The 18,351-nt window shown below is 44.5% G+C and overlaps 1 protein-coding gene across 4 annotated transcripts in view; it reads left to right on the forward strand.

Annotated features, from left to right (window-relative positions):
• Positions 1 to 18,351, forward strand: part of GALM (galactose mutarotase) — a 103,763-nt gene that overhangs the window by 50,532 nt on the left and 34,880 nt on the right. For 2 of the 4 annotated variants that reach the window (XM_078056206.1, XM_036066160.2), the window contains exons 1-3: positions 1,935 to 2,314; positions 12,658 to 12,812; positions 16,898 to 17,104. In XM_078056206.1, coding sequence (XP_077912332.1) covers positions 2,125 to 2,314; positions 12,658 to 12,812; positions 16,898 to 17,104 — 552 coding nt within the window. In that variant the 5' untranslated portion in view covers positions 1,935 to 2,124. Of the gene's footprint in view, positions 1 to 1,934; positions 2,315 to 12,657; positions 12,813 to 16,897; positions 17,105 to 18,351 lie in introns of those variants that run through there. The other 2 variants (XM_036066159.2, XM_036066161.2) reach the window with 2 other exon arrangements.

The raw sequence follows: 18,351 nt of genomic DNA on the forward strand, positions 1-18,351 counted from the left end.
AACAACGTGAGCTTGGCAGAACACTGAGAACTGTAGGCTGAGAAAAGAAAATGCAATCTTCCTGCCCACAGAAGAGATTCTGAGACATCCGCGCTAACACAGCATTGCCGAAAGGGCTTGTACATGAATCAGCCACAAATGTTAAGTGGGCTGATGAGGATTGCCGAGTTCATGAGAATTTCTGGTGAAGCAGCACACAGGAGTGCTATCGGTTACTGTGTGTGCACGGTGCAATCTGTCATTTCACTTGTTTGGGTCTTTTTGTTATTATGTGTTACGCTTCCCTAAGGCCTGTTGCAAGTTCTCTTTTTCCTTTGCTCTCACAGTCCCACTGCTTCATGAATGAGAATTGAGGCTTGTGGCAAGAATGTTAAATACTCCTTCAAACTACAGAAAGGAAGGGCTGAGCGACAGTTCTGTTGTATTAGCGTCTGATTCCAGGAACACGTTTCCAATGCTCCTCATTTCCCGACCATAGATGCGTTTTGGCGCTTACCACAGTCTAGTTGAGTCCCCTCCGTGGTACCTAGGAACCAAACCAAAAGCAGTGTCAAGCAAAGAGGAGTATGAAGGCAGTCAAATAAAACATGTCCTCCGGCTTCCAGCATCCTCCCCCTTCCTAGGACCAGTACTGCCTAGAGTTGACACATTTAGCAAAGAAATACACAGGCTCCTATATTTTATTTGACAATCCTGTTAAGGCCTTTAGGAGCTCTATCTTAGTCTTATGGCATCACAGCCTATTTTGGGGGGAAAAAAAATCTGAGATTAGTCATCAGACTATTGAGCAGCCTTTCTCAAAGTCTCAAAGTCCCAGGTAATATGCATTAGAATAACCTAGGACACCTGTGAAAGGGGCAGATTCCTGAGTCTTGCCCTTGACTCCCAGAATCAGAAATTCCGGGGATGAGCCTGGAAATACACATTCTTGTGTCTCAGATAACTCAGAGGTACTCTAAAGCAGGACGGTTATTTAATGATCTGCTTGTCTTTTCCTCTCCCGTCAGTACATACTTAAAGCCTTTTTCTGCTTGTAGAAAAGAGATAATAAAAGTACAGTATGTGACATTTAAGGGGACCTTAATAAATATTCCCTTAATCGCCCCTTTTAAAAAAAAAAAATTATTTGTTTGAGAGAGAGCAAGCAAATGAGCACATGAATAGGAGCAGGGGCAAAGGGCTCTTTGCTCTTCAAGCAAGCCACCTCCCCTGTTGAGTGGGGAGCCTGGAGCTTGATCCCACTACCTGAATCATGACCATAACCCACTGGGCCACCCAGGCACCGCTCCCTTAATCCCTTCTTAAAGGAATTTTGGACTTCAGGAACGAGACAGGGTAGATCCTCAAGGCCAGTCCCCAGACCCCTGAGGAAAAGAAAGTCAGAGGCAGTCTCTGACCACCTCCAGGTAACTAAGCCCTAGTTCATCTACACTTGACTCTGTCCAGGCTGCTACTCCAGACCCACCGCCAGGAAAGCCCATGGGCAGAGCTTCCAGCACAAACATGTCCAGAGCTTCACCGTGTGGGACAAACAGAAGGAATCTTCAATGTTCAGAGTCGCCTGCACTTATCTGCCCCTTCTCTAAATTACCTCTGCACTTTTTTCTCCTCTGGATCAAAGAGTTAATTTAAAACCAGAATTCCGCCCCCCCCCAACCCCAACATTCGTCTATCTCTAATTCTGCTCTCTGCATTTTCCAGAATTTCATCTGAAAGTCTGCCACCAACATTAATGAACAGCTAGCTCACTGCCTGTTTGAGAACCGCGTGCCAGAGAAGGGGGTAGAATCCTGCAGATTCAGGACTTGGGTTTAGAAAGACTACAGGCCCCAAAATGCAATTTCACCTTCCAAAGACTACCACTCCCAACATGCAATGCAGCCAGAGTTAGCAAAGGAAAAGCCTGTCTGGAAGTTTTGCCTTCCTGTCACCCTCAGGCAAAGGAAAGATTTAGGAAGTCGCCAGAGGATATTTTTTGCAGGAGCGGTCACTCTCTAAATCCAGGCAAGGAAGGGGAGGAGTCTGAGCCGGGTCCCGCCTCTTCTCCAGTAAACTCCTCCCGCTCCAGCTTTGGAGGCTGGAGTTCCCAGGGCTGGGAGCAGTTGCACGCCCCCGGCTTTCCCCATGGCTTCGGTGACCAGAGCCGTGTTTGGAGACCTGCCCTCAGGGGCAGGGACAGTGGAGAAGTTCCAGCTGCAGTCAGACCTGCTGAAAGTGGACATCATCTCCTGGGGCTGCACCATTACGGCCCTGGAGGTCAAAGACAGGCAGGGCAAGGCGTCAGATGTGGTGCTCGGCTTTGCAGAGTTGGAAGGTGGGTTGAACTCTGCCCCGGGCTGCCGGGCCGGCCCCAGGCCCCCGGCCCCCCCCGGACACGCGCCCCGATCGATCGGGCTGCTGGCGGCGGGGAGCCGGAGCAAGTCCCCGAGCTTGGCGCCGTCAGGAGTGCTAGCAGTCGGCCAACTCTGTTTCCATCCAGTGTCCGGAAAAAAGACAAATGAATGCGAACAGCTACAGGACTTGGCCTCTGGTTATCCAGTTAGGCTTTGCTCTAATTAATTTAGAATAGTTGAGGGTAAGATGAAATCCCAGCAACCCAGGAGCCATCTTTGAACTGCCAGGTCTGTGAGGGCAGGAGAGGGAAAAGCTGGCTAGAGGGGGTGTGGCTCCCCGTTCTTCCCCTGTGTTCTGAAGTAGGACAATCCAAGACCTGCCTTTTCTACTTGTTTTCTCCCTCATCAGATCCTCTTGGAGGACTGATTGTCTCAGAAATGCTCCAACATGGGGACGCCTGGGTGGCTCAATCGTTAAGCATCTGCCTTCAGCTCAGGTCATGATCCCAGAGTCCTGGGATCGAGTGCTGCATCGGGCCCCCTGCTCGTTGGGGAGTCTGCTTCTCCCTCTGCCTGCCGCGCTCTCTCTCTCTGACAAATAAATAAAATCTAAAGAAAGAAGGAAGGAAAGAAAGAAAAGAAAGAAATGCTCCAACATGGCTCAGTGGGTGCAGAAGTGGAAGACCAACTCATTGTCTAGCAATGTCTCCCAACTAGGATGAACTTCTAGTGGAATCCGTGAGCAATTAGGATCATGTATGAATCCATGCATTCAAAAACGGTTCATTCAGTTCTCATTCAGTGAGACAGACATGGTCCTCACCCTCATAGAGCTTGCCCTTTAGCTGGGGAGATAGACATTAGGCAAATAATCGGATTCATGAATAATTACACTTGCAGTTTGATCTCAGCAAAGGAAAATGGACGCAGAGCTATCTGTTGTCCCTGCTGTGTAGCTAGACATTGGAGATAAGGTCTGAAATAAAGTTGGCAAAGGGAAACTGCTTGAAGATAAATACCATTTGCTCAGGGGAAGGGGCGTGCACAAAAACTGCTAGAGAGGAGGTTTGAGGTTTTCCTTTAGGTGCGTCTTTCTATCTGCTTGGTTCTTTAGCTAATGTAACATGGCTCATGGTTAGAAGTCAACAGAAAACTCTGGGTCTTGGTTTTTCTCTGATGGGGGTTCAGATCTTCTGCCTTCAGAGTCAGAAGGCAAGAGGGTTGACAAGTGACAAAAGAGGATTCTTGAGAGTCATTTTGCTGAGTCACTGCTCTCTCTGTTAGTAGCATAGCTATTTTTCTAGGCTGACGCAGAATCACAAAGAGATTACTTGGCTGGTGCAGAATTGCCCAGTGGAGTCGAAGAATTCGATGAGGGGCCTAGAATTCCAGAGCCAACAAAGCATTGGAGATGCTAAGCTGTCAGCATCTACTTTTACCACCTCCTCCATCTCTACTTTATCACCGTTCAAGAGATAGCGGCCCTCCCTCTGCACCTCTACACACACACATTCACCTACCCTCCCTCCTTACCCGTTTTAGTTCTGCTGCAAGAGTCACGCGGATCTTCAAAGACAGAGCGTCTGTGGGACTCTTAGGAACCGTGTGCGGGGACATGCCGTCTGGGAAGTAGCAGTGTCTTCATGGGCGTGGAAGTGCCGATTTTGTGAGGGCATCCATACAGTGGAGTCGTCTCTGAGGCTAGGACTCCTGTGGGAATCTGGGTGAAGAAAGTATTATCCCCACATGTTCTTAAAAGGGAGAAAAAAACCAGATGCCCTCGGATTATAGGGATCTAGCTTGTGCTGTATTGCCCTCCAGTTAGTAACCTGTCTTGAGAACATTAAATAGCATTTTCTTATTAGGATACATCACAGGCTTCCCAAAAAGGTTGAATCAAAGCCTCTAAAATATTCTGGGTGCTGGGTCGAGACAGACATCCTCATTCCTATGCTATAATTTAGATAATTGAATTATTGATTTTAAAAGGAAAGCACACTATTTTCAGAAGAGGAGAAGTTGGAAAAAAGCCCTCAGAATATCAGTTAGTGCTTTCTAATATGTGCAGCCATCCTCGTGGTTATTGCAAGTGGCCCTTTGTTCCCCTTTTACAGCCCTGTCTTTCAGTTTTTTTGTAGATTCTTTCAGTATTGCTAAAGATAAAAGAAGACTTCATATATGTCATAACAGGAAGCATACTTGTCTTGGTTAGAGTAGTGTGAAATGGTGCTCTACTACTATTTTGATTAATTCTTGTGTATTAAAACCCCTGGTAAGAAACTGGCAAAAATGGGCACCTGGCTAGCTCAGTTGGTGGAGAGTACGGCTCTTGATCTCGGGGTTGTGAGTTTGAGCTCCCGGTTGGGTGTAGAAACTACTTTAAAAAAAAATCTTAAAAAAGAAAAAAATTGCTAACAATGATTGTCTTTAAGAAAAGACACTGTGTAGCTGGGGTGGAGGGTTAAGAAGGAGACTTTATTTTCACTGCATATTCTTTTGGAGTATCTGAATATGTAAGTATTATATAAACAAAACGGAGGTAAATCATTTAACGCTACAAGACATGACAAAATATGACAGAGTAGGGGGTTATCTTGACATTACTATGTCCCCAAAACGTTTTGAGCCACAGGGAGGAGCTAAGCATGGATAATTCCATGAGACATGGTCCTTTCCTAACTGCCAGGTTAGATGTGAATGCTCTCCAGTTTCCCAGATAGCTTATATAATCTGCTTGGATCATGGCCATGACCGGAGGTCAGAATGGTTCAGTTTCTCCCTGGGAAAATTAGATCTTTCTTCTGTAGAATTCTAAAGAGGTAAATCGTACGTTCTTTTAGTTACAGCCTGGAAAAATCAGTAATGCCTCCTATGAATTTTTCTGCCATTTTTTTGTACTTAAAATACTTAAAAATGCTTTTCGTCTTCCTGTCCCACCTACAGTCATTATGACTTCTTTCAAAACCTGTGATGAGACTATTTGCCTATAAGCCACGGGTATAAACAACCTGCCCACACAATCACCACCTGCCTGCCCCTTTATCTTCCCCCCCCCAGTCACCACCAAATACCCAGCTATTACTGCCATGAGAGCCATTATGGAAAGAAATAGAAAAAACAGACTTTGTGTTTTTCGAAAACCGCAGTTCATAGGGGGGTGGAGGAAAAGGGAGAGGCTCGGTATTGCAGATGCCCAGTGCCCTTAGAGGAAACATTGAGGATTCCTGGTTTAGATCTCTGCTTTGTCCCTTAAAGCTGTGGGACCTAAGCAAGTTATTGAACCTCCCCAGACTTATTTCCTCACCTAAATTAATGGATAATGATGATTAAATGTGCTACCAGCTGTGATAGTGTCTGTCGTGAACAATCAATAGCTTTTATCTCTTTTCCTTCCCTTGCCTCCAAATACCTTCCCTCACACTCCTGGAACCTTTTTTTTTTTTTTTTTTAATTTATTTATTCATGAGAGTCAGAGAGAGAGATAGAGAGAGGCAGCGGCAGAGGGAGAAGCAGGTTCCCCGCCTAGCAGGGAGCCCGATGCGGGACTCGATCCCAGGACCCTGGGATCGTGACCTGAGCCGAAGGCAGACGCTCAACCATCTGAGCCACCCAGGCGCCCCCCTGGAACCTTTTACTTCACTTAGTTAATACTGAAAAAAGGGCATGAAGACCCATGTGGATAACCAGCAGCCATTTGAAAATATATAAAATTTTGGGGACAATTAAAATGCTTGTCAATGAAAGTAATGGCTGTTTTCCTCCGAAAGCCAAAGGAAAGTCATTCAGGTTGTAGAAGCTTCGCCTGGGATTAGTAGGCACTTTTATTTCAGACTTTAGGGCACTCTGGCTGAAATTTGGGCTGTATGAGGTGCACAGCACAGCTGGGGTCCTTGGGATGGTAGAAGAGTGGAAAGATCCATTAATATATTTTGGCCAGTCCTTTGCCCAGGTAAAGGGACAGACTTTTCCTCTACCCTTTATCCCACATCAGCAATGGGCTTGATTAAATCATCATTCGTGGCTTGACCTAGAAACTTTGCCCCTTTTGCATGGAAAACAGTATTTTCTGCATTTCTTTTTTTTTTTTTTTTTTAAGATTTTATTTATTTGACAGAGAGAGACACAGCGAGAGAGGGAACACAAGCAGGGGGAGTGGGAGAGGGAGAAGCAGGCTTCCCGCAGAGCAGGGAGCCCGATGTGGGGCTCGATCCCAGGACCCTGGGATCATGACCCGAGCTGAAGGCAGACGCTTAACGACTGAGCCACCCAGGTGCCCCTATTTTCTGCATTTCAAAAATGTCTTTATTTTATCCTTTTAAATTTTTTTTATCTTTTTTTTTTTATTTATTTGACAGAGAGAGAGAGACAGAGACAGAGAGAGAGGGAACACATGCAGGGGGAGTGGGAGAGGGAGATGCAGGGCTCCATCCCAGGACCCTGGGATCATGACCTGAGCTGAAGGCAGATGCTGAACGACTGAGCCACCCAGGCACCCCATATTTTCTGCATTTCAAAAGAAGCTTTTTAGTCATGTCCTATTCAGAATTTGAGGACTGTCACTTTCTATAATTCTGATTTGATATAAAACTTAGTAACATATGAAGATAGTATAAAATCCATTTGTTCTGAAGAGTTTTTCGGAGACAGTTGGGAGCAGTAGTTTATGTTGTCCTTATGGTTCAGTCATTGAAAACTCTTCCTCTAAACCAAGCACTGACAAGTGCTTCTTGTCTCCATGGGCTATTTACTGTGGCCAGAGAGTGGTCCCTTCTGAGGGAATTCTTGCAAGCCCATGAACCAGCAGCACTGCTATTGGATTTGTCATTGTCTCCACGGAGAGTTGGGGCTCCGTGTACATTTGTTGAATGGATCAAAGTAGGAATCAAAGATACATACGGCCAAATAATTTTGAACAAAAATGCTGCTTTTCTTCACATTTTTGAGCTCCTGAAAAGCAGATGAATGGTCCACATTATACATCATCAGGGAAATGCAGATTAAAATAATAGTGAGGGTTACCAGAATGGCCAAAATCCAGAACACTGACAACCCCAAATGCTGGTGAGGATGTGGGGCAACAGGAACTCTCATTCATTGCTGGTGCGAATGCAAAATGGTACTGCCGCTTTGGGAGACAGTTTGATTGTTTCTTACAAAACCCAACGTACTCTAACCATATGATCAAGCAGTCATGCTTCTTGGTAGTTACTCAAAGTAGTTAAAACCTTATGGCCACACACACACACAAACTTATGTCCACAAAAAACCCTGCACAAAGGTATTTATAAGCAGCTTTATTCATAATTGCCAAAACAAGCAACCAAGATGTCCTTTAGTAGGTGGACAAATAAACTGTGGTACATCCAGACAATGGAATATTATTCAGTGCTAAAAAGAAATGAACTATCAAGCCACAAGGAGCCACTAAAACGCATATTACTAAATGGAAGAAGCCCATCTGAAAGGGCTACATACTATCCAATTCCAGCTATGACATTCTGAAAAAGGCAAATTTATGGAGACAGTAAAAAGATCTGTGGTTGCCAAGGGCTAGGGGGATGGGAGAGATGAGTAGGCAGAGCACAGAAGATTTTTAGGGCAGCGAAAATACTCTGTATTGTAATGATGGATACATATCATTATTCATTTGTCCAAACCCATAGAATGTACAACACCAAGAGAGAGCCCTACTGTTGAACTAGGGACTTTGGGTGATAATGATATGTCAGTGTGGGTTCATCAATTAGAAATGTGTCTCTCGGGGCGCCTGGGTGGCTCAGTCGTTAAGCGTCTGCCTTCAGCTCAGGTCATGATCCCAGGGTCCTGGGATCAAGCCCCGCATCGGGCTCCCTGCTCCGCGGGAAGCCTGTTTCTCCCTCTCCCTCTCTCCCTGCTTGTGATCCTGCTCTCACTGTGTCTCTCTGTCAAATAAATAAAATCTTTAATAAAAAAAAAAAAAAAAAGAAATGTGTCTCTCTGATGGGGGGTGTTGGTATTGGGAGAGGCTATGCATGTGTGGGGACAGGGGATGTATGGGGAATCTGTACTTTCTGCTCAATTTTGCTGTAGACCTAAAACTGCTCTGAAAAATAAAGTCTAGGATGCCTGGGTGGCTCAGTCGGTTAAGTGTCTGCCTTCAGCTCAGATCATGATCCCAGGGTCCTGGGATCAAGTCCTGAATTGGGCTCCTTGCTCAGCAGGGAGCCTGCCTCTCCCTCTGCCTCTCCCCCTACTTGTGCTCTCTCTCTCTCACAAATAAATAAATAAAATCTTTAAAAAATAAAGTCTACTAAAAAAACAAAAGCAGATGAAGCAAAACCAAGAGAAGTTTTCCTGGCCCATCGGAACTCCTTTTGGTTACCCAGTGTAAGGAGTTTTAAAGCTGCAGCTTCAGAAATAGAGGAGGGTGGGGAGGGAGGTGGGAGCTGGTGGAGAGGTCAGTCTGGCCGATGCGAAGGGATGGTAGTAAGATCAATTCACCAGAAAGCCTTGTTTTCAAATAATGTGATGCTTCAGGATAAGTCCTTAGGAGCCAGACTGTTCAAATCCAGGTTCTTCTGATAACTAGTTGTGTTTGGGGGCAAGTTACTTAGCCTTTCTGTCCTCAGTTTCCACATCTATAGAAGGAGGGTAGTAATACTGTCTAGCTCGTAGAACTATCCTGAAGATGAAATGAGTTAAATAGAGCACTTAGAAAGTAGCCGAGCCTTAGGAAGAACTTGGTGTTAGCTATTATGATAGTCCATGGGCAGGACTCTGAGGACCTGCAGGTCAGCCGGGGAGTGAATCAGGAGAGACCTGGAAGAGGATGGTTAATGTTTCACTTGTGCCCAACTGGTTGAGTAATGGGAACCTATGATCTGTAACTGGCCTAATGGTTCAAGGTCTGTATCCTGAGAACCCCGCCAGCCATGGTAAAAATTCATATGCTTGAATTGCATTCTCTTCTTTTTTTATTTAAGTTCAATTAATTAACATATAATGTATTATTGGTTTCAGAGGTACAGGTCAGTGATTCATCAGTCTTATATAATACCCAGTGCTCATTACATCACATGCCCTCCTTAATGTCTATCACCCAGTTACCCCATCCCCCCAACTTCCCTCCCCTCCAGCAACCCTCAGTTTGTTTCCTATGATTAAGAGTCTCTTATGGTTTGTCTCCCTCTCTGATTTTTGTCTTGTTTTATTTTTTCCTCTCTTCCCTATGATCTTCTGTTTTGTTTCTTAAATTCCTCATATCAGTGAGATCATATGATAATTGTCTTTCTCTGACTGACTTATTTTGCTTAGCATAATACCCTCGGTTCCATCCACATTGTTGCAAATAGCAAGATTTCACCTTTTTTGATGGCTGGGTAGTATTCCATTATATATATATATATATATATATATATATATATATATATATACATATATATATATATATCACATCTTCTTTACCCATCTGTCAATGGACATCTTGCCTGTTTCCATGTTTTGGCTATTGTGGACATTGCTGCTATAAACATTGGGGTGCACATACCCCTTCGGATCATTACATTTGTATCTTTGGGGTAAATACCCAATAGGGCAATTGCTGGGTCATAGGGTAGCTCTATGTTCAACTTTTTGAGGAACCTCCATACTGTTTTCCAGAGTGGCTGCACCAGCTTGCATTCCCACCAACAGTGTAGGGGGGTTCCCCTTTCTCCGCATCCCTGCCAACATCTGTCATTTCCTGACTTGTTAATTTTAGTCATTCTGATTGGTGTGAGGTGGTTTCTCATTGTGGTTTTGGTTTGGATTTCCCTGAGAATTGTATATTCTTCTCATCCACATAGACGGGATGGATACAGAGTACCACAGGAAAGGGGGATGGAATTCCAAGGGCATCTGAGTGAAAAACAGAGTAGACAGTGATGCTAGTGATAATGCAAAAAACAAACTACCTCCAAACCTTAGTCTCTACCATTGTAATCATATGGTAGAGGAACTTAAAGAGAAGGAAAGATCTATGTAACATTCCTGTGCACAGACTTGTAAGTAAAAGGGCACAAGCACATTGCTTTTTATAGCCCCTAAAAAGCCCCACAACAATTTGCTCATCAGTATGCCATGTAGCATGGTAGGGCGCTTGGGTGACTCAGTCCGGTTAGTGTCTGCCTTCAGCTCAGGTCATGATCCCGGGGTCCTGGGATTGAGCCCGGCATTGGGCTCCTTGCTCAGCGGGAAGCCTGCTTCTCCCTCCCTCTGCCTGCTGCTTCCCCTGCTTGTGCTCTCTCTCTCTTGCTCTCTCTCTCTGTCAAATAGATAAACAAAATCTTAAAAAAAAAAAAAGAATATGGTGGATGGATATGTAGTCACATGGACAGATCTTAAGGCATTTGATAAATGAGAACTTGCAAAACAATGTGCATAGTGCGATTCTCTTTATATAAATATTGCATTTGTGTAATTGTATGTGCTTCTCTATAGTTAATTAAAAAACAAAAAAACTGGAAGTGTATATGCCAAACTGTTAGCATTGGTTGTCACTGGGAAGAAGAAGAGTTGAGGCATAAAAGAGGGACTTTCATGTTTTTTTTTTTTTTAAAGATTTATTTATTTATTTGAGAGAGAGAGCAGGTGGGGGGCAGGTAAGGGGCAAAGGGAGAGAGAGAATCTCAAGCAGACTCCTCACTGGGCATGGAGCCTGACGTGGGGCTCGATCTCACAACCCCGAGATCATGATCATGACCTGAGCCAAAATCAAGAATCAGACACTTAACCAACTGAGCCACCAGGAGCCCCTTTCACGTTTTACTCTTTATTAAGGTTGCCAGATTTAGCAAATGAAAATACAGGACACCTGATTAAATTTGAATTTCAGATAAATAACAAATGGAGTTTTTTTGTTTTTTTTAAACTTTTTATTTATTTATTTTTTTAAGATTTTATTTATTTATTTGACAGAGAGATAGAGAGAGCACAAGTAGGCAGAGCGGCAGGGAGAGGAAGAGGGAGAAGCAGGCTCTCCACCGAGCGGGGAGCCTGACGTGGGGCTCAATCCCAGGACTCTGGGATCACGACCTGAGCCGAAGGCAGACGCTTAACTGACTGAGTCACCCAGGCACCCACGTTTTTTTAAACTTCTTTAAAAAGTTTTTATTTTTTCATTTATTTAAGTAATCTCTACACCCAACCTGGGGCTCGAACTCACGACCCCAAGGTCAAGAGTCACATGCTCTTCTGACTGAGCCAGCCAGGCACCCCAACAAATGGTTTTTAAGTGTTAAGTATGTCTCATGCATAACAATAATATGGTTGTACTTATACTAAAAAATTATTTATTGTTTATCTGAAATTCAGATTCAACTGGGTGTCCTATATTTCCTCTGACAAGTCTACTCTATCTATATATTTGTTTCATGCTCTTTAAAGGATAGTTTCATGAAATAATTGTATTATTCTAAAAAAAATAAAAAGAGAAAGAAGAAGAATTCTTGAGACAACACAAATATACGTTAAGGAAATGTTTAGTTAAGGAAATTGATTGGCCTAGAAAAGAGCAGATTACAAAGCAGCATGTAAATTAAGACTCTACTTCTTTATAAAAAGAAGAAGAAAAGCACATGTCTGCATGTACTAAAAGGCAGGAGGCTATACATAAGAATATTAACAGTAGTTCTCTCTGGTGATGAGATTAGGATGATTTAAATATCCTGGGGCACCTGGGTGGCTCAGTCGGTTGCACGTCCGACTCTTGGTTTTGGCTCGGTCATGATCTCATGGGTCGTGAGATCCAGCCCCAAGTGGGGCTCTGTGCTCAGTGCAGAGTCTGGTTAAGATTCTCTCTCCCTCTCCTTCCTCTCCCCAGCTCAAATAAATAAATCTTTATAAAAAATAAATTTCTTCTTTGTGCTTTATGAAGTTCTTTCACAATGTTTATAAAGAACACACATTACTTTTGGAAAGGGAAAGCGTCGTGTGTAAAGAACACCATTTTCCTGTGCTCCCCTGAGGAGTTGAATATGCCCAAGTTGGGGGCACCTGGGTGGCTCAGTCGTTAAGCATCTGCCTTCAGCTCGGGTCATGATCCCAGGGTCCTGGGATCGAGCCCCGCGTCAGGCTCCCTGCTCCGCGGGAAGCCTGCTTCTCCCTCTCCCCCTCCCCCTGCTTGTGTTCCCTCTCTCGCTGTGTCTCTCTCTGTCAAATAAATAACTAAAATCTTAAAAAAAAAAAAAAAGAATATGCCCAAGTTGTTCCTACTTTCAGCTGCTCTCAGAAGAAAGTGGTGGGCAGCGCTGTGAGCCTCAGCTTCGGTTTGAAGTTTTAAAAAAACATTCCATCTCGCGTCCTGCAGGCTACCTCCAAAAGCAGCCCTACTTTGGAGCCGTGGTTGGCAGGGCGGCCAACCGAATTGCCAAAGGAACATTCACGTTGGACGGGAAGGAGTATAAGCTGGCCATCAACAATGGGCCCAACAGTCTGCACGGAGGAGTCAGAGGGTTTGACAAGGTGAGTCAGGGGCACTGGACAGGGTCCTCACCTGGCGTACTTCACAGAGAACCTTCAAACGTACCATCTCTTCGCCAGGCTCAATCCTCGGCCCTGCAGCAAATGCGTGGGGAGGTGATAGAGGAAAGAGGCTGATCCAGGGACTCGGGGGGAGCAGATGCGCTGGCCCTGTTCCAGGACCCATCCTTCTGGAGCTCTTCGGACTGTAACAGGCAGGGGAGCCCTGAGTGAAAGGGAAAGACGGGGAATGACTTTCTCCCTGTGTCGGGATCAGGAAGTCCAGTGGACCTTGGGCGCAATGGAAAAGTGGCTTAAAACTAGTACCTGCCACTTACTGTACGAGGCCTTTGCACATCTTCTCTCTCATGCTTACGAGAGCCCTGCGTTATCACCAGATGAGAAACCTGAGGGTCTGAAAGGCCATATAACTCCTAGGTTGGGCGGCCCGGCCCACAGCCCTCATTTCTACACCATAACCACTGGTGTAGGCGCCCCCGGTCCAACACACACCCCTGAAACTGCCGCTAAGCCCCCTCCCCACCACAGTGTGGTGCCACATCCAGGCGTAGCCTTCCACGGAAGTGCCTCATGCCTCAAAATTACCTCAGATCCTCCCCCAGTTACCTCTTTCCACATTAAAACTCCCATTCCCCAAGTGACTCCCTGGAAAAACAAGGTTAGGACCGCAAACTGATCAGACAGCTTCTCCCTGAAGTAGAAATGCCTGGCATGCTTCCTAGCTGTGTGGGAGTCCTGAGGGGTAGCCCCCCGCGACTCTCTTACTAGTCTAATTTCAGGGAGATAATTTTGGTAGCTAACTCTTCTTTAAATTATACCCCCCCGCCCCGCCAGTTTATTTCCTATAGAAGAGCCAGAAAATACTGGCATGTGTATGGCAGTTAAAGATCACTATTTCTTCCTTTCTGCCTCTTTCTGCCTCCTGTCCTGTTGAAGGAAGTTGGTCACTCTCTTGCCCCTGTCTCACCAACTTCCTGTCTGTGGCCTAGAACCGCACTGCCCCATCTCGTCCCTCTTCCTCCATGATTGGACTCCTCACACCAGGAAGGCGTGAAGGCAAGGGGTAGCCTCGGTCCTAGCAGCACTAGGGCAGAGGGTCTCCGGAATATGGCAGGGCCATGGGCAAAGCCCAGCCAGGGGAAGTTAGGCCCGGCTCTGTTCTGACAGGGATTTTCAGAAGAGCCTCAGAACAGCACCTGTTCTGGCTTGGTCCTCTTCCCTCTGTTCCACTGTGGGGTTTTCTGTGGTGTTGCTTCACATGTGCGCCCTGTAAAAACACAGCCCAATAGTGAGTAAACACATCCTTCAGTGCACTGTGCCTCCTGAGTTCCTTCTGTGAACCGGGCAGCATAATGTGGCAGGGATTCCTGAGACTCCCCTATGGCGAGGGAGCCAGACCCTTCGATAAATAGCTGTTCTAGGCAACCAGCCCCCTCATATAGATGCCAGCAGTGTGCTATAGAAACCGGGTCTGGACAGATTCATAGCAACTCGGGAGGGAGGATTGGAACCACCCTTGAAGAAAGAATAGCATTTCGTTTAGTAAGTAGGTACTGGAAAAAATGGCTGTGCAGAAGCCCAGAAAGGGTGGGGGAAAGACTTGGAATGTTATCCTGGAGATATTGAAAGCTTTTGAACCGTAAGCTTGCACACAGTGACATGAGCAGTCTCGGATGAACTTCGTTTCCAGTTGTATTTCATCTCAACAATTACTGAACAAATAGCTGGTTTGTAGATACGTCTTGTTCTATTTATATCAACACATTTTTTTAAAAGATGAAATTTGAATAACCTAACAGGATTAGAAATGGCATATAAGTAGGCCTAAAGATGCAAACGCGGAAATTTTTCAGGAAATTCGGAAAGTGCAGGGTCAGGGATATTCTCCCATGAATAGAAATTGTGTGTTCCACAAAATTACACTTAATCTGATAATATTGGTTTACACAAAAAACTTTCCACTGTGTTCTTTCTCTGAAGGACAAGGACTAGGTAGCAATTGAAGAACATTTTATTTCAAATATTTTATTCCTAAAATTTTCCATTTGGGGGATTCTTTTTTCTTTTTTTAATCATGCATATAACCGGCTTTTATATTTTAAGTGTCTTGAAAGTTCAACATTTCTAGGAGATAACTAGGGTGTAAAATTAATTTTTTACTAAGGTCAGTAAATTTGTTTCGGATACCAGCTGCTTTCACCATAGGTAAATGCAGAGACCTCCGCTCCTGCTGGGCTCCCCTTCCTGGTAAATGTGGGATCTCTCAACATCAGTGACAGAGATCCAGGCCATGCTAGGAGCAGGTGGGCAGAGCCCGGGCTCAAAGGCCATTCCTGTGACCCACAGAAATTATTATCTTTCAAGTCTATTTGGAATGACAGTGTTTGGCCTCAACTCTTCTGTTGACAAAAGGAGATTCAAACAAAACATTCATTGAAATGAAGATGTGGATGGTGTAGACTGCCAGGCCTGAGTTTGAATCCTAGTTCTGTCACTAATGACATGTATGACTTTAAACAAGATTTTTTTACCCCTTTAAACAATGGGCATGGCCCCGCAGCGGGCTCCATGCTCGGCCTGGAGTCTGCTTAAGACTCTCTCCCTCTTCCTCTGCTCCTCCCCCTGCTCGTGCACGTGCGCATGTGTGCACACACGCTCTCTCTCTCTCTCTCTCGCTCTCTCTCTCTCTCTATATATATATAATAAATAAATAAATCTTTAAAAAAAAGTTTTAAACAATGAGCATGAAGTATGAAAAGGTTCTACTCAATCCCCCTGGAATATGGGAGGTGGAAATAGGCAAGGAAGCACCACGGAACTCAATTTGCTCATCTGTAAAATGGGGTCATAGTATTAGTTGGAGCGATTTGAAATTGCCAGTGTTCAACTGTTTTGACCTACAAAGATGGTCATTTCATTTGGTTCAACCAAATCCTTACCTTATGAAATGATTTATGTAAAGCACAAGGTCAATGGCTGGTGAGCACCGAACAAATGGACATCTCCTGTCAGCAAAGACCTCTTGATAGTGACCCCCCAGGACTCCCCAGAGGGACTGGACTCTCTGGACAGTATGTCCTCTGATCGCATGGAATAAGGAAAACAGCTCAGGATCAGACCACTGTCTTCTCAGCTGGAAGAAGCTAGGAAAAACAGTGTGTTTTTTCTGAGCCCAGCTCTCTCATCATTAAATGAAGATAGTGGTGGCTACATTGAGTCAGCTCTGAGACAGATAGAGAGTTTCTGTAAAGTTCTTAGCAAAGTGTCTTGGCTCATCATGGGCACTCAGGAAATCCTGGTTGTCCCTCCCCCGTAAGGGTAATCTTGAGGACTCTAGGGCAAAGGTGAGAGGAACCACTGTGTGTGAATCAAAATTGCCAAAAGCAAAAAATTCTAGAAAACTTTTCTCCATATTTTTCTTGCCACCCTTAGAACCATATTTTCTAGAATAAGAAGAAAACTTCAAGATCATTTTTCAACCCCTTTATGCCAGGGACTGATGCCCGACATCATACACTGAGCTAGGAACAAACCTGGCCCCCAAATCAGGACTCCTGACGTGTGGGCAGAACTCTTCCTAATAGAACAAGTGCCTTCTTACTTGTTTGGAACTCTGCCCAGGGAATATAGAGAATCTTGGAACATTTTTTATAAATATTCATAAATAGTACTTCCCTGGGAAAGAGGGGCTCATTTATTACGGTCATTTTTTAAATACCATTAGCAGATTTTGCTATATGACATTTATCAGAATGGGGCATCAAGATAAAAAAAAAAAAGTTTTGAAGAAGGGGAAGAAGAAAACATTGTAGACACATACATATAAGTTTAAAGAGAAAGAGTATGGGGAATATGAGTAGGAAAAGAGAAAGAAAAAAATTTTCTCTCAAGATCTACTTTTTTGTATAAAACAAAATTTTAGAACAATTAAAATCCAAGCTATTATTCAAACATCTTGAAGATCATATAACCATTTCTCTTCCTAGAATTAGCTAGCTTTAAATATTGAAACGTGGCATTTAGCTCGAGATTGCAATGACTTAACAGCTTTGAAAACACTTTTCTAGGTCCTCTGGACCCCTCGGATGCTGTCAAATGGTGTCCAGTTCTCAAGAGTCAGTCCAGATGGTGAGGAGGGTTACCCTGGAGAGTTGAAAGTCTGGGTGACATACACGCTGGATGGTGGGGAGCTTATGATCAACTATCGAGCCCAGGCCAGTCGGACCACACCGGTCAATCTGACCAACCATTCTTATTTCAACCTGGCAGGCCAGGTAAGTGGACTTTCCTCTGCTCTCCTGCTATAGCCTAAAGGGTAACTTGCCTCTTCTCTCCTGCCATGTGCTTTGTGTGACCTGGGGAGTGGCTGGAGAGACCAACCCAGGACGGAATTACTCTTGCAATGGGGTCAACCCTGGCGTTGAGGAAAAATGGCTAGCAAAGCTGCGGACTCATAGTAGGTGCTCAATAAATGGAAGTTACAGAGAAAGATAGAATGAGTACATTGTATTACCCAGAGAATTATCTCTTTCCCACATGTTCAGACAAGGAACCAGCTATTTCAAGAACTCCCTTTCATCTCACTGTAACATGAGCTTACATTTGCTTCCTCATTCCACTCCTACCCCTAAAAGTTTCCAGTTAAGGCACTTTCCATCCTTGGAATTTTAAAAATGGGCTTGGCTCAGCCCCTTTAGACATGCTGCCAACATTTGTATGCCTCCAGCATGTAGCCCACCGTAAGAGTGCTATAGAGAGACTCCCCACCCCTCAGTAATCCCCTCTACACTACCTTATTCCCTCCTAATGGTAATATTTGAGGTTGTTGAGGAGGCTGTTACATGAGGCAGAGTAGAAAGTTTAGCTAAACTCTGTAGACTCTATCTATTACTTCCTCTTCATCTAAAAAGCTCATCATTGTCTACTATACTTGAATCGCTTTGGCATGATTTCCTACCACAAGATGATGTTCACAGCCAACTAGTAATATCTTGCATTTTTACACTCTTTTAGGAGTCTGCTGACGATGTGCTGCTTTTTTTTCCTAGGATCTTTCCAAATAGCACAAATTAATTGGTTCTTATGTAATTTCCAAAGTTCTCCCCTTAAAAATAAGAAAGAATTCTAAACTTGCCTATTGCTTATCCTCAGAAACTTCCACCATCCTCCTTAAGATCTTAAAGACTGGGGCACCTGGGTGGCTCAGTTGGTTAAGCGTCTGCCTTCAGCTCCAGTCCTGACCCCGGGGGGGTCCTGGGATCGAGCTCCTTGCTCAACAGGGAGCCTGCTTCTCCCTCCCCCTCTCCCTCTGTCTGCCGCTCCCCCTGCTGTGCTCTCTCTCTCTCTGTGTCAAATAAATAAATAAAATCTTTTAAAAAAAAAATCTTAAAGACAAACCAAAAACCAAAACCCAAACAAACATACCCAGCCATAAGAGGCTCTGCAATAATGTGCATAAAGACCCTCCTTTTCTAATAAGTTCAGAAAGAAACTTGACAGAAAGAAACAATTGGTGGTTTTT

This window comes from Halichoerus grypus, chromosome 10 (genome assembly GCF_964656455.1).
Source record: "Halichoerus grypus chromosome 10, mHalGry1.hap1.1, whole genome shotgun sequence".
Taxonomy (NCBI): Eukaryota; Metazoa; Chordata; class Mammalia; order Carnivora; family Phocidae; genus Halichoerus; species Halichoerus grypus.